Source organism: Triturus cristatus, chromosome 5_2 (genome assembly GCF_964204655.1).
Source record: "Triturus cristatus chromosome 5_2, aTriCri1.1, whole genome shotgun sequence".
Lineage (NCBI taxonomy): Eukaryota > Metazoa > Chordata > Amphibia > Caudata > Salamandridae > Triturus > Triturus cristatus.
In genome coordinates this window covers 960,746,999-960,759,540 of record NC_140588.1, presented here as the reverse complement: position 1 = coordinate 960,759,540, position 12,542 = coordinate 960,746,999, and the positions used below count along the sequence as shown (strand labels likewise).

At 39.2% G+C, this 12,542-nt stretch overlaps 1 protein-coding gene across 1 annotated transcript in view; it reads right to left on the bottom strand.

The window, feature by feature from the left end:
* Positions 1–407: 407 nt before the first annotated feature.
* Positions 408–12,542, bottom strand: part of LOC146829474 (uncharacterized) — a 58,897-nt gene continuing 46,762 nt past the window's right edge. Inside the window, exon 3 of the mRNA XM_085606503.1 lies at positions 408–525. Within this exon, the coding sequence (XP_085462629.1) occupies positions 408–525 (118 nt within the window). The remainder of the gene's footprint in view (positions 526–12,542) is intronic.

Genomic DNA, 12,542 nt, shown 5'->3' with positions numbered 1-12,542 from the left:
GTTTATTCAACGAACATATCGGAAGCTATACTGGGTATTACCGAGGAGGCTGATAAATTTGGGTCAGTTTCCGGCTATAAACTCAATTCACATAAAACACAAGTTATTATGAATCATAAGTCGCCGGTTCCGGTCACAGGTACTTGTAGAACAGCCAGTTATCTTGGCATTAAAATCTCTTCTGATATTAATGAAATTATCAAACTTAATTATGAGGCTCTTATTAAAGAAACAGCCACAACTTTAAAAAAGTGGCATAAGGTCCCCCTTAGTATTATTGGTAGGATCAATTTAATTAAAATGAGTATATTACCTAAATTTCCATATCTATTTAGGTCCATAACACTCTTCGTTAACAACGCGTACTTTAAACGATTAGATGGGATTTTTAGTAGCTATATATGGGGCTACAAGAAGGCTCGTAGATCAATTACTCTGCTTAAACTTCCTCTTAACCAAGGTGGCCTCAACTTCCCTGATTTCAGACTATACTTTTTTTCAGCTTTCCTCAGCCGTCTTCGTAGTCTGTTTATTCAGAACAAGCAATTATATTACTGCAACCAATTTTCGTTGGGAGAGGATTCTAACATGTTCTTAGCAAAAGCGAATGACACAAACTACTTCAAGCGTGTAAAATTTAAGACCATCAGAGACAGTGTTAAAATATGGCAACTTATTCTGACTAAGTGCAACACGACTTTTTTTCATCCACAACTATCTTTATGGGCTAATCCTGGTCTTTCAGGAATATTCCATGATGGGATATTTACAATGTGGAAAGCTGCTGGAATAGAAACACTCGGTGATTTATACGGCAATGACGGCTTTTTGCCTTTTGAGACATTAAGAACACTTTATAAACTGCCTGAAACTTCGTGTTTCAAATACATTCAATTTTATGACTACTTAATACGTAAAATGAAGCTGTCAAATATTTCAGATTCCGATATTTGGAAATGTCTACTCCAGCAAGGTCAGATCACTTATTAGTCTTGGATATAGGGTTTTAATCTCTTTCAAACTAGACGATTGTGGGAAAATTGCGGAGAAATGGAGTTCTCGATTGAGCTTAAATATTACTGCTAATCAGATCTCTTCTTCTCTCTGTAGTATAAACCGTTCTGTTCATTCTTCTAGTTTGAGATTACAACAATATAAAACTATCTGCCAGCTATATTATACTCCAGAAAGAATTTCAAAATGGTCCAGCAATAGTTCCAATAACGAGCGGACAAGTTGTCCTAAATGTGATCTTCTAGCTGCAAGTTTAGAGCACATGTTGTTCACGTGCCCTGGACTTACGGACTTTTGGCTTAAAATAAGGCAGGGGATGGCTCAGATTCTCTTACAACCAATAACACTTAGTGTAACCAACGTACTGCTTGGAATCCCGATCTTAAATAATTCATTAGCAGCTCCACAAGCCGATCTTATTAACATTTTGATTGGGTGTGCTAGATTGACTATTGCACGGACATGGATTTCAAGAAATCCACCACACGTGATGGAGTGGTGGTTTCTTGTCAAATAAATCTACATTAAGGAATCCTCTCTCGCTAAGATCAGAGGCGTCAAATCTCTACAGAAGATAGATAGAATCTGGGGGTCTTCATTTATATGAAGGAGTCAAAGATGGGCAGGGGGGAAAGAATGAGGAAATGACGTCTGCGGGTAGAGGCAGGAGAGGAGGGAGATGAGGGAAGGAATGAATTTCCTCACTCCTTATTTTGATTAATGTTTAATTTTTTTATTTTTTTTTATTTGCAATTTATACCTGCTTTTGAACAAGTAACATATTTTAGATTTCTAATTCTGATTTATATACTCTAGCTCTGCCCGATCTATTTGATATATTAATATATAATTTGTCATGTAAATCTCAATGTTTTGTTGATCTGACCTCTTGTCCTTATTTTAATAAAAAGATTTTTTTTTTTAAAAAGAATCACACCGTTCTCATTCTGAAATGGATACTTACTTAACTGAAAGTTCTTTTTCTGGGTCATTCAAAGTTTTGTTAATGGGTAAAAGAGGCAAGAAATCCCAAGAAATACTCTATATTAAAATTAAAAACCTGTTGGCCCAACACCCATTTGCTAATTTTAGGTGTGTTTTTTTTCAATATCGTTCTTCAAAAAGACAGGAATTAGTGGTTTGTGGTCCATCGTTAGCACAAAGGCAAACCCGACAAGTAATATTTAAAATGATTAGTAGCCCAATAGGCTTCTTTTTTGATAATAGAATAATTTATCTCAGCATCTTTAAAGGTTCTTGACTCAAAGCAACTATTCTTTCTTTGCCATCTATAATTCGTGAAAGGGTAGCTCCTAATCCCTTATTGCTAGTGTCAGTTGTAAGTATCATTTTGAGCTTACCATCAAAGTTTCCTATGCACAGGGCATGAGTAAAGGTCTCTTTGATCTTATTAAATGTGGATGTATGTTCAAGTTCCCAATCAAAAAGTATTCCTTTTTTGAGTCATGCCCTGCTTGGTGGTACTAAGTCAGAATTATTTTAAATAAACTTTAACATGTACTCTACTAATCCTAAGCATGCTTTAACTTAATCCTTATTGGTTGGAGTAGGAGCTTTCATGATAAATTCATTTTGGGTTTAATACCTTCACTAGACAGAGTGTGTCTAAGAAAATCTGCTGATGCTACTCCTATCTTGTATTTACTTTTCTTGATAATAAGACCAGCATTTTTGAGTTTAGATAACACTACTCTTAAGTTGTGATTGTGTTCGTCTTCATTGGAGCCATAAACCAGAATTTCATCTTGGGAACAAATCATTTTGTCTACCGCCCAAATATCTGTTGCACAATTCTTTGGAAAGCTGAAGCCACTGAAGCCAGGTACAATGGCATTCTCAAAAATTTGAACGTTCCAAAAGAGGTAGTAAAAACTGTATCGGGCTGTGTATTGGGGTGGAGTGCAACCTGGTGGTACGCTTAGGACAAATCCAAAACCTTGAAGTATTTGGCATTATGTATAATGCATTTAATTTAATTTGGTGATGGGATGTCTAGCCACCCAGATGTTTGAGTTTAAGCTTCTTAACCTCTTCTGTGCCCATGACGAGATAGTCTCGTCAAGGAGCACGGTTGCGCTGTGCCCATGACGAGACTATCTCGTCATGAACCCCACCCACTAATGCAACGCCCGGCACAGGAGGGGGAAAGGGTGTGGCACTGAAGGGGTTAAATCGACACAAACACTTAAACATTTACCTTCTTTTTAGATGTTAAAACAATGGGCGCCGACAATTTCGAACTTGCCACTGCCTCTATGATCCCTTGTTCCTCTTTTGAAGGTTCTCTCATCAAAAGAGGTGTTGATTTAGTTTTCAGTACCATCAGGACCGGCTCTAGGGCTGTGCGACAGGTGCCACTGCACTGGGTGCTGGCTTTCTGTGGGCACCGTGTTTGCAATTTTATTATGTTTTTAAAGCACCTGCTGCCGCATTCCTTTCTACCAGCTATTACCAGGCAACACAAAAATGTCAAGATAACTCCTGCGATTATTGTTTTGTATAGTGAGGTTTTGACTTATGTGAAGGAAGTGCAGAGGGTTAATATGCCTGCTGTAAAGAATGTGTACCATGCAGATTATAGAGTGCATATAATGTAAATAGGTCAGTGGGTTACTGCTTTTAAAAGAAACATCCTTTTGTTACTTGCAATTTATAACTTAAAGTCCTAATATAAAACAGTGAGCTAATAACTTTCATCATAGAACTGTATACACGCTGCAAAGTATATATTAGAGCATAGATTAATGTTGTAAAAGGGTTAATTTGGGTAGAAAACGATTCTTATTCTTATTCTTAAAGAGAACTCCTAAATAAGCTGTTTCTTTTTCAATTCTGAGTTTGTGCTTCTCCACACCAAGCACTCCTAAACTATACTGCCTACCAGTATGGATGACATTTGACTCCTACGCATTTAGTTCTTTGGCTTTATTATTTAAAAGTTAAGTATGTTTAATTATTGTGAGTGTTTCTTTTTATTTAGTAACATATTTTAAAGTTTTTCCTTTATAATATATCATTTTTTGCCTGTTGCTGGTTTTAAAGGGGAATATGGTCGTACAGAATTTAAATATTTATTTTAAATAAAAACATTTTTTTATCCATTTCAACTCATTTGTTAGATAAATAATTATGTAAATACCTGATGTTAGTTACTTAATAGATTATTTTAAATATATTAAATAACACATTGTTTTATTTGTTAACTGGTTATTTTGTTAATTGACTTAATTATTTATTTGTTTCTAATAATTTGGATTTCCGGACTTCCACCTTTCGGGTCAGAAGCCACCGACATCATCTGCGGCGTCCCCCAGGGCTCATCCCTCAGCCCGACGCTGTTCAACATCTACATGGCCCCCCTCGCACAAGTGGCCCGCCACCCCAACCTCAACATCATCTCCTACGCCGACGACACCCAGCTCATCCTCTCCCTCACCAAGGACCCTCACACCGCCAAAACCAACATCCACGAGGGTATGAAGGCCATCGCCGACTGGATGAGGAGCAGCCGTCTGAAATTGAACTCGGACAAGACGGAGGTCCTCATCCTCGGACCCACCCCCTCAGCCTGGGACGACTCCTGGTGGCCGACCGCTCTGAGGACAGCACCGACACAAACCGACCACGCACGCAACCTAGGATTCATCCTCGACTCCTCCCTCTCCATGTCCAAGCAGGTCAACGCCGTCTCCTCCTCCTGCTACAACACCCTACGCACGCTCCGCCAGATCTACAAATGGATCCCGACCGAAACAAGAAGAACAGTGACACAGGCCCTCGTCAGCAGCAGTCTGGACTACGGCAATGCACTCTATGCAGGAATCCCAGCCAAACACCAACGGCGGCTACAACGCATCCAAAACGCTTCCGCCCGACTGATCGTCAACGCCCCCCGCCACAGCCACATCACCCCCCTCCTGAGAGACCTGCACTGGCTCCCCATGGACAAGAGGATCACCTTCAAGCTCCTCACCCACGCACACAAAGCACTCCACAACGCCGGAGCAGCCTACCTGAACAGCAGACTCAGCTTCTACACCCCCACCCGCCAGCTCTGCTCTGCTCCGCCAGCCTCGCCCTCGCAGCTGTCCCCCGCATCCAACGTACGACCACTGGCGGCAGATCCTTCTCCTACCTCGCCGCCAAGACCTGGAACACCCTCCCAACCCACCTACGACAGACCCAAGTCCTACTCGCCTTCAGAAGACTCCTCAAGACCTGGCTCTTCGAGCAGTAGCGGCCCCCCCCCTCAGCGCGCGTGAGACCCTCACGGGTAAGTAGCACGCTTCACAAGTACCCTGATTGATTGATTGATTATTTGATTGAATATGATTAAGATTTTTCTTGTCTCACTATTTTTATAGTCTTATTTTTTTTAAACTATGCATTCTAATTTGTTCTGCTATTAATTTAATTGTTTTTGTGGTTGTTGTGGTTGTTGGAATTTTACGGCAACACAATGGCAAGTATTTTATATCTCTTTTTAATTTTTTCAATTCATATAATTGTTTAAGATAATTTTATGACTGATTTAAGTGTTAATGTCAGGAATTTTGTTTTTTATAATGAATATACATGCTATAACGTTAATGATATTTTTATATATTCATGGAAATATATTTTATGTTTATTTTATATATGTAATTTATTTCATATTAATTTAGATACGGAAAATTCAATCTAAACCCTACAAAGACCAACACTTTCTCTACTGTTGCTTGGATTGGAATGTGAGTAGCAAATCTGAACCCTCCAAAGTCCAACACTTTCTCTACTGTTGCTCAGTTTGGAGAGGCAATACAAACTCTAACAACTCCAAAGTCCACCACTTTCCACACTGATACATTTGTGAGTGTGGAAATAGTAAATGTAACCCCTCAAAGGTTAAACCCTGTCCTTACTGTTTGTTGCTAAGGTTGGAGTGGAAATAGTAAAACTGACACCCTTGAAGTCCATCACTTTCCATACTGTTGCTCAGGTTAGAGTAGGAACAGTAAAACTAAACCGTCAAGAGTCCAACACTTTTCCTACTGTTGTTCCCTTTAGAGTGGGACTAGTAAAAGTGACCCCCTCCAAAGTCTAACACTTTCCTTATTGTTGCTCAGGTTGGAGTAGGATAGTGAATATAACCCCAAGTCTAATATTTTGTCTGATTTAAAAAAAACAAATCATTATTTATGTCTAAATTATAATTATATATTTTTTAATTATGTTTATTTTTTGCATATATTGTTTATATTATAAGGTTCTTTTTAATGTAATGTTCTTTTTAAAGTTAATATATTTTTTCAAGTTAATATTGCGTATAATAGTTACAATTCAATATACTTTTCTATTTTTTAATATTGTGGTCTTCTGTAATTTTTTAGTCAATATTTGTGTTCTCTTGTTTTTTTGCTGATATTTTTGTCACCAATATTTTTGTTGGCGATCTTTCATCAGACCACCGTCTTTGAAGGTTTGCATGATCCGGCACCTGCAATCCAAGCCTCCAGATCTACAACGTTGTAATTCTACCTCTATTTTATTTATTTGTAAAATTTCTAAAATTAGCTAAAATAAAAAACCCTCATTGTCAAGTTAAGGGCTAAATTCCGATCTTTGTGCAAACAGGTTATGAGTTACCTGATAAATACCACACCCTCACAGTTTTTCCCTGATAAATTTCGGCAGGTCAAACCTGCCAAAATTTAAAGGGAGAAAGAGCATGGAAAAAAGACAAAACATATGGAATTCAGTTTGAAATAGCAAAGATAACAATAGCCGCCACTTACATGCACTGGCCAGTGGGGATCCAAAAGCAATATGTAATCAAATCAAGAAATAGGACAGAAAAGAGAAGAGGGATAAGCCTAGTTTTCCTTAGAGAGGGGGGCTGTGTCTCGGCCAGATATAATGTGGCCACATTCGGGGTTGCTAACTTGAGTGTGTTCAGGTACCCGTGGAGGGGGGCGTCCTAGTGAGTTGTAATCAGGGCCGGCTTTAGTACTGGTGGCACCCTGTGTAACAATGTTTGTTGATGCCCCCCACGGACTCCTTCACTACCAACCTTTAACAGTGACCCTCAAGTCTCCATAACCACTCCCTCGCTATCAGATGTATTTGATTAGTTGTATAGCGCCACCTATACCAGTTTAGGGTGTCAGAGCAATTTACATCATACCCACATTACACAGAGACAATCAATCATATGTGTGTAATTTAGTGTATAGGAAATGTTACATAAGCCAGAAGACTACAAGGTGAGTAACGTGTCATCCATAATGATAGGCAGTATAGTGTAAGAGTGCTTGGTCTGGAGAAGCACAGACTCAGAATTTAAAACATAACCCCAGGGTTGGGGGTTACATTTAATAATAAGGATTTTTATTACAGAAATGACCCCTTTTTGAAACATTAGAATAATGAAAGATAGAGGGAAAAATATAATGCTCTAATCTATACTTTGCAGTTTGCATGCAGCTCTTTGATGACAGTTATTAGTTCACTGTTCCATGTTAGGATTTTAACATCTATACTGCTAGTAACAAAAGGATCTCTCTGACAAAAGCACTGATCTATTTAACCTATATGCACTTTGTGATCAGCATGCTACACATTCTTTGCAGCAGGGATATTAACCCTCTGTTCTACCATAAAATGAGTTAAAACTCCCACTAGACAAAACTGCTTCTCTCTCCAGGAAGAACATTAATCACCAGTTATCTTTACGTTTTTATTGTTGTATGAAAATTGCCAGAGGCAAGCAAAACAACAGCAGGTGCTTTTAAAACCATAAAATACTTTCAAATACGGCACCCCCTCAAAGAGTCAGGACCCAGTGCGGTGGTACCGGCCACACCGGTTGTAATACTTGGATATACCGCGGGCAAGTAAGCTCTGTAAATTCTGTGGATAAGAATTCTATATTGGTGCCCCAGGTCTTGTCAAGCTTGGGAAGTGAGCGTGTGAGACCGCTGTGATCTTCTCCATTCCCAACGTCTCCCACAACTGATGCAACCAGTCCAATCGGGTCGGTACCTCCTCGGTTCCCCACCTGGACAAAACACTTGTTTGGCAGGGCCCAATGCCAGGGTGATCGCTCTCCCTCTGCAGGATTTAAGAGGGTACGTCAGAGGAATGGGGAGTCTTAGCAGTGTAAAAGTGGGGAGTTTGGGTATGTCTGTGTGATATATGTTATCTATGTCCTGTAGTATTACGTCCCAGAATTTTTGTATCCTTGGGCAATACCAAAGAATATGGGAAAGGGTGCAAGATAGGCCCCATTTTAATTTTAAAAACTCAGAATGGGTTGTATTTACCACAGGTGGTATATACTTCACCCTGGGATTGCCCCTCCACCTCAGGCAATCCCCGTCGCTGACACAATTCAAGGGGATCCCAAGTCCTGGCTCGTCCACTGAACCTCCATGCCCAGAAGGCTCAGCAGACCTCCAACCCATCAGCGCCTTCAGACCCTCACAGGGGGGTAATCGCGCTATGAAAGCTCCTGATTGATTGATTTATTGATTGGGATAATGGTGTTTGCCACAACCTATTCCGATTAACTCGTAATGAGGGCCACAATGTTTCTTGTCTAAGGGGCACTACTACCTCCATTTTGGAGCATGCTGCACAAGTTTATTACCATTTGTCAGGGGCTTGTTTTCTCCTTCACAGCATCCCCCAGGGGTTCATTTTTCAAACATATAGGGCATTCTTCGTCATATAATTAGAGTTTTATGTGGCCTTTCATGCAGTGCTTGGTCTTTTTCAAGTCTCCTCCTTGGGCCAAAAACTCTTCTTTATATGTTGATGCCCTTTCCCCCAGGCAGCCCTCCATTATCACCCTTGCTATTTGCGTTGTCGCTGGAACCTGTGCTTGCTGCTCTACAAGCTCATCCCAATATCACTCCTTTCGAACACGGCCAGAATTCGTTAAAAATCACGGCCTATGCCGACGATATAGCGGTTTATTCAACGAACATATCGGAAGCTATACTGGGTATCACCGAGGAGGCTGATAAATTTGGGTCAGTTTCCGGCTATAAACTCAATTCACATAAAACACAAGTTATTATGAATCATAAGTCGCCGGTTCCGGTCACAAGTACTTGTAGAACAGCCAGTTATCTTGGCATTAAAATCTCTTCTGATATTAATGAAATTATCAAACTTAATTATGAGGCTCTTATTAAAGAAACAGCCACAACTTTAAAAAAGTGGCATAAGGTCCCCCTTAGTATTATTGGTAGGATCAATTTAATTAAAATGAGTATATTACCTAAATTTCTATATCTATTTAGGTCCATACCACTCTTCGTTAACAACGCGTACTTGAAACGATTAGATGGGATTTTTAGTAGCTATATATGGGGCTACAAGAAGGCTCGTAGATCAATTACTCTGCTTAAACTACCTCTTAACCAAGGTGGCCTCAACTTCCCTGATTTCAGACTATACTTTTTTTCAGCTTTCCTCAGCCGTCTTCGTAGTCTGTTTATTCGGAACAAGCAATTATATTACTGCTACCAATTTAAGTTGGGAGAGGATTCTAACATGTTCTTAGCAAAAGCGAATGACCCAAACTACTTCAAGCGTGTAAAATTTAAGACCATCAGAGACAGTGTTAAAATATGGCAACTTATTCTGACTAAGTGCAACACAACTTTTTTTCATCCACAACTATCTTTATGGGCTAATCCTGGTCTTCCAGGAATATTCCATGATGGGATATTTCCAATGTGGAAAGCTGCTGGAATAGAAACACTCTGTGATTTATACGGCAATGACGGCTTTTTGCCTTTTGAGACATTAAGAACACTTTATAAACTGCCTGAAACTTCGTGTTTCAAATACATTCAATTTTATGACTACTTAATACGTAAAATGAAGCTGTCAAATATTTCAGATTCCGATATTTGGAAATGTCTACTCCAGCAAGGTCAGATCACTTATTAGTCTTGGATATAGGGTTTTAATCTCTTTCAAACTAGACGATTGTGGGAAAATTGCGGAGGAATGGAGTTCTCGATTGAGCTTAAATATTACTGCTAATCAGATCTCTTCTTCTCTCTGTAGTATAAACAGTTCTGTTCATTCTTCTAGTTTGAGATTACAACAATATAAAACTATCTGCCAGCTATATTATACTCCAGAAAGAATTTCAAAATGGTCCAGCAATAGTTCCAATAACGAACGGACAAGTTGTCCTAAATGTGATCTTCTAGCTGCAAGTTTAGAGCACATGTTGTTCACGTGCCCTGGACTTACGGAATTTTGGCTTAAAATAAGGCAGGGGATGGCTCAGATTCTCTTACAACCAATAACACTTAGTGTAACCAACGTACTGCTTGGAATCCCGATCTTAAATAATTCATTAGCAGCTCCACAAGCCGATCTTATTAACATTTTGATTGGGTGTGCTAGATTGACTATTTCACGGACATGGATTTCAAGAAATCCACCACACGTGATGGAGTGGTGGTTTCTTGTCAAATAAATCTACATTAAGGAATCCTCTCTCGCTAAGATCAGAGGCGTCAAATCTCTACAGAAGATAGATAGAATCTGGGGGTCTTCATTTATATGAAGGAGTCAAAGATGGGCAGGGGGGAAAGAATGAGGAAATGACGTCTGCGGGTAGAGGCAGGAGAGGAGGGAGATGAAGGAAGGAATGAATTTCCTCACTCCTTATTTTGATTAATGTTTAATTTTTTTTTATTTGCAATTTATACCTGCTTTTGATCAAGTAATATATTTTAGATTTCTAATTCTGATTTATATACTCTAGCTCTGCCCGATCTATTTGATATATTAATATATAATTTGTCATGTAACTCTCAATGTTTTGTTGATCTGACCTCTTGTCCTGATTTTAATAAAAAGATTTAAAAAAAAAAAAGAATTATACCGTTCTCATTCTGAAATGGATACTTACTTAGCTGAAAGTTCTTTTTCTGGGTCATTCAAAGTTTTGTCAATGGGTAAAAGAGGCAAGAAATCCCAAGACATACTCTATATTAAAATTAAAAACCTGTTGGCCCAACACCCATTTGCTAATTTTAGGTGTGTTTTTTTTCAATATCGTTCTTCAAAAAGACAGGAATTAGTGGTTTGTGGTCCATCGTTAGCACAAAGGCAAACCCGACAAGTAATATTTAAAATGATTAGTAGCCCAATAGGCTTCTTTTTTGATAATAGAATAATTTATCTCAGCATCTTTAAAGGTTCTTGACTCAAAGCAACTATTCTTTCTTTGCCATCTATAATTCGTGAAAGGGTAGCTCCTAATCCCTTATTGCTAGTGTCAGTTGTAAGTATCATTTTGAGCTTACCATCAAAGTTTCCTATGCACAGGGCATGAGTAATGGTCTCTTTGATCTTATTAAATGTGGATGTATGTTCAAGTTCCCAATCAAAAAGTATTCCTTTTTTGAGTCATGCCCTGCTTGGTTGTACTAAGTCAGAATTATTTTAAATAAACTTTAACATGTACTCTACTAAACCTAAGCATGCTTTAACTTAATCCTTATTGGTTGGAGTAGGAGCTTTCATGATAAATTCATTTTGGGTTTAATACCTTCACTAGACAGAGTGTGTCTAAGAAAATCTGCTGATGCTACTCCTATCTTGTATTTACTTTTCTTGATAGTAAGACCAGCATTTTTGAGTTTAGATAACACTACTCTTAAGTTGTGATTGTGTTCGTCTTCATTGGAGCCATAAACCAGAATTTCATCTTGGGAACAAATCATTTTGTCTACCGCCCAAATATCTGTTGCACAATTCTTTGGAAAGCTGAAGCCACTGAAGCCAGGTACAATGGCATTCTCAAAAATGTGAACGTTCCAAAAGAGGTAGTAAAAACTGTTTCGGGCTGTGTATTGGGGTGGAGTGCAACCTGGTGGTACGCTTAGGACAAATCCAAAACCTTGAAGTATTTGGCATTATGTATAATGCATTTAATTTAATTTGGTGATGGGATGTCTAGCCACCCAGATGTTTGAGTTTAAGCTTCTTAACCTCTTCTGTGCCCATGACGAGATAGTCTCGTCATGGAGCACGGTTGCGCTGTGCCCATGACGAGACTATCTCGTCATGAACCCCACCCACTAATGCAATGCCCGGCACAGGAGGGGGAAAGGGCGTGGCACTGAAGGGGTTAAATCGACACAAACACGTAAACATTTACCTTCTTTTTAGATGTTAAAACAATGGACGCCGACAATTTCGAACTTGCCACTGCCTCTATGACCCCTTGTCCCTCTTTTGAAGGTTCTCTCATCAAAAGAGGTGTTGATTTCGTTTTCAGTACCATCAGGACCGGCTCTAGGGCTGTGCGACTGGTGCCACTGCACTGGGGGCTGGCTTTCTGTGGGCACCGTGTTTGCAATTTTATTATGTTTTTAAAGCACCTGCTGCCGCATTCCTTTCTACCACCTATTACTAGGCAACACAAAAATGTCAAGATAACTCCTGCGATTATTGTTTTGTATAGTGAGGTTTCGACTTATGTGAAGGTAGTG